At 23.3% G+C, this 3021-nt stretch overlaps 1 protein-coding gene across 1 annotated transcript in view; it reads right to left on the bottom strand.

Annotated features, from left to right (window-relative positions):
* The window catches only part of LOC117181783 (receptor-binding cancer antigen expressed on SiSo cells), a 14587-nt gene that overhangs the window by 5338 nt on the left and 6228 nt on the right, over nt 1-3021 (bottom strand). Inside the window, exons 2-3 of the mRNA XM_033374752.1 lie at nt 1453-1608; nt 889-1002 (exon numbers count right to left, since the gene is read on the bottom strand). Of these exons, the coding sequence (XP_033230643.1) occupies nt 889-1002; nt 1453-1608 (270 nt within the window). The remainder of the gene's footprint in view (nt 1-888; nt 1003-1452; nt 1609-3021) is intronic.

The following is a 3021-nucleotide window of genomic DNA, read 5'->3' as shown; positions in this document are numbered from 1 at the left end:
AAATAATTTAGTTTTTAACAACAATAACAAAAAAATAAATAAATAAAATCAACCAAACTGTTGAATTTGAAATAAGAAAGATGATTTTTCAACTAGAATATTCGAATTCTTAACCAAAAAGACTGATTTTCAACCAAGAAAATAAATTTTCTACCAAAAAGACGATTATTAACAGAATAAATGAATTTTTCAACCAAGAAGATTAATTTTCTAAAAAAAAAAGACAATTTTCTGCAAAATAATTGAATTTTAAAAGAAATGGGTGAACTTTCAAATAAAAAAGACCAAATTTTAAATGAAATACTTGATTTTTGAACTAAAAACGATCAATTTTCAAATAAAAATTCAATAATTTAATTATTAGTAAAAAAATAATTTTTAACCAAATAGTTAGTTGAATTTTCAAATCAAAAAACTGTTAATTTCCTATTCAAAAAAAACTATATATTTTCACAACAAAATGATTGAATTTTCAACAAAAAAATAATTTTCAACTGGAATAGTTACAAATAAAGAATATTTGTTATTAAATTTTAAATGATAATTTAAAATAAAATTGAGTATGCCATCGAAAAATTCCCTAACTTAAACAAAACAAAAAAAATCCCTGAAAATTTCAGGTTTTTCAGATAGGGCAGAAGCCATGAAAATTAATTTCAAATTCAAAACGCAGAATTAAGTTATTGCCTAATTTTTACACTTTCATTTCATAAAATAAAATAAAAATACATTTATTGTCAAAATGTAATAAACTACCATAAAATACGATTTTACCACTTTTTGCAAGAGAAAATTAAATTAAATTTAATTTTATTCAAATTGAAAGATTTTGTAAAGAATAAAATTGCATTGTTAAACTAAAATTATCAATAAATAACGCAAACGTACCGTTGGTATTGGATCTGTGATGACAGCAAACTTTGTCGAATTTTTGTTGGCACTATTCGACTTCTTATCTCTGATTAAAATTTTTGTTTGTCGAGTAATTCTTGGAGTCATATCCTGCAAGTAAAAGTGTATTAAAAACAAGCTTTTTTAAGCCGAAAAATTAAAGAATTTATTTTTAAATTAGCAGAATTTAAAATGTTGCTCGATTTTTTTGCGAAGGTTGTTTTTTAATTTTAAATTAAATAAAAAATAAGGAAGGTTGCCTTCTTTCTTTTTTTTTTTTAGAATTTATATTAAATTTATAGCTGCATTCAAATCTACTTTAAATCTGGACAAAATTATAATTAAATATCACAATTGTAAATATCGGAAAATCCGAAGAAAATTTTTTTTCTTGATCTGCTTAAAAATTTTAGAGTTAAGAAAAAAAAGTTTTTTGGGGGTGTTTTCCGGGCAATTTTTGAAGAATTCTCAAACTTGATGTAGTTTTGAGGGTTTATAATAAACTTGAAAGACTTCTTTTACCAGAATTAAAATTTTATATAAGAATAAAGTGTTATTTACTTCAAAAAAGTTGGGTTGCTGCTCTTCTTCCGAGGGATCTGTAGGTCTAGAAGCTTGCTGTCGATATTGCTCTATTTTTTCTTGGATTGGATTTATTGGTTTATCTGGCACTACGACGACTGGATTTTCCTCCCACTGTTCCCACTGTATCAATTCCTTGAAAGTAACAATAAAAAAATTTAATAATTTTTCTGTTTAAAAAAAAAAAAAAAATTTTTTTGTTTAAAAAATTCATCTCTTTGGTTCAAAACTTAACTATTTTGTTGAAAAATTCGCTACACGGATCCTGCGGAGGACAAATGTGCCCCACGTGAAATTCATTCAATGTATATTTACAATATATCATGTTATTTTAATGTTTCGAATTGATTTTTTGTAATTTAAGGAAAAATTATATGTAAAAATTACTAAAAATGTGATATATATCAATGTTAAGTTGTTTTTTTTTTAATTTTATTTATACAGTGCAGATAAATGTGTTTGAGCTTCTTTAATGCAATATTCAATTCAATTTAATGTTTTTTAATTTAATTTTATTTTGAGAATTAGTTTGAAAATAACAACAGCTTTGTAGAAAAGGCTTCTTTTTTAATTCCGACGAATTTTTCCTATATTTCAAAGCTACTAACCGCTTTTTTATTGAAAAAAACTTTTTCTTAATTTTTTATATTTATTTAAATGAAATCATTTTATTGTTCGCCAGAAAACAAAGAGATTTATAATAATAATCATTCTGCCCGCACTTCTTATACTTCTCATTTTTTTTAATTTTCTAATATCGAATGTTTAAATAAATATACTTTTTGGAAGAAAACTAATTATAACCTCACCCTAAAGTGCAATTTATCCCCTTCAAAATGCCATTTGAAATTTGGAAATTAGTTAATTAGAAAAGAAATGATATGATTTTTTCCAAAAATCGTCAAAAACATGATTTTTCGCGATTTTTATTAGTTTAAACATTTTTTTTCAACATTTTAAATTCATTTAAATGGGTTATTATATACACCAATCTCTTCGGAATCAAGAAATGAAGAGAATGATGTATATAAACATCTGATGCCGATTTTTTTAGGTCTGGGAAAATTTATGATTGATAAATTTAGGAAGAACCTAATAAATACATACATTTTTCAGAAATGTATAAATTATTTTCTAAAAAAAATTCAACTATTGGATTCAAAATTCATGTTCGATTAACATATTTGTTAAAAATTGAACTGTTTTACCGAAAATTCTTTTTTTTTTTTGGCTTAAAAGTTCAACGATCTGGAGGAAAATTTTTTTGTTCCTTTCTTGACTAAAAAAACTATTTGTTTAAAAAATGTATCTCTTTGGTGGAAAACTGAACTATTTTATTGAAAAATTCGCTTTTCTCTTGTTCAAAATTAATTTTTTATTACTGAAAATTAAAAATGTCCATTTTTTCTTGAAAATTGATATTTTATAGAATTTATAACAATAAAATTTTATTTTTTTAGGTCTGGGAAAATTTATAATTGATAAATTTAGGAAGAAACGAATAAATACGACATCTTCTAGAAATTTATCAATTATTTTCTAGAAGAA

This window comes from Belonocnema kinseyi, chromosome 10 (genome assembly GCF_010883055.1).
Source record: "Belonocnema kinseyi isolate 2016_QV_RU_SX_M_011 chromosome 10, B_treatae_v1, whole genome shotgun sequence".
Taxonomy (NCBI): domain Eukaryota; kingdom Metazoa; phylum Arthropoda; class Insecta; order Hymenoptera; family Cynipidae; genus Belonocnema; species Belonocnema kinseyi.
This window is presented reverse-complemented; position numbering and strand designations above follow the sequence as displayed.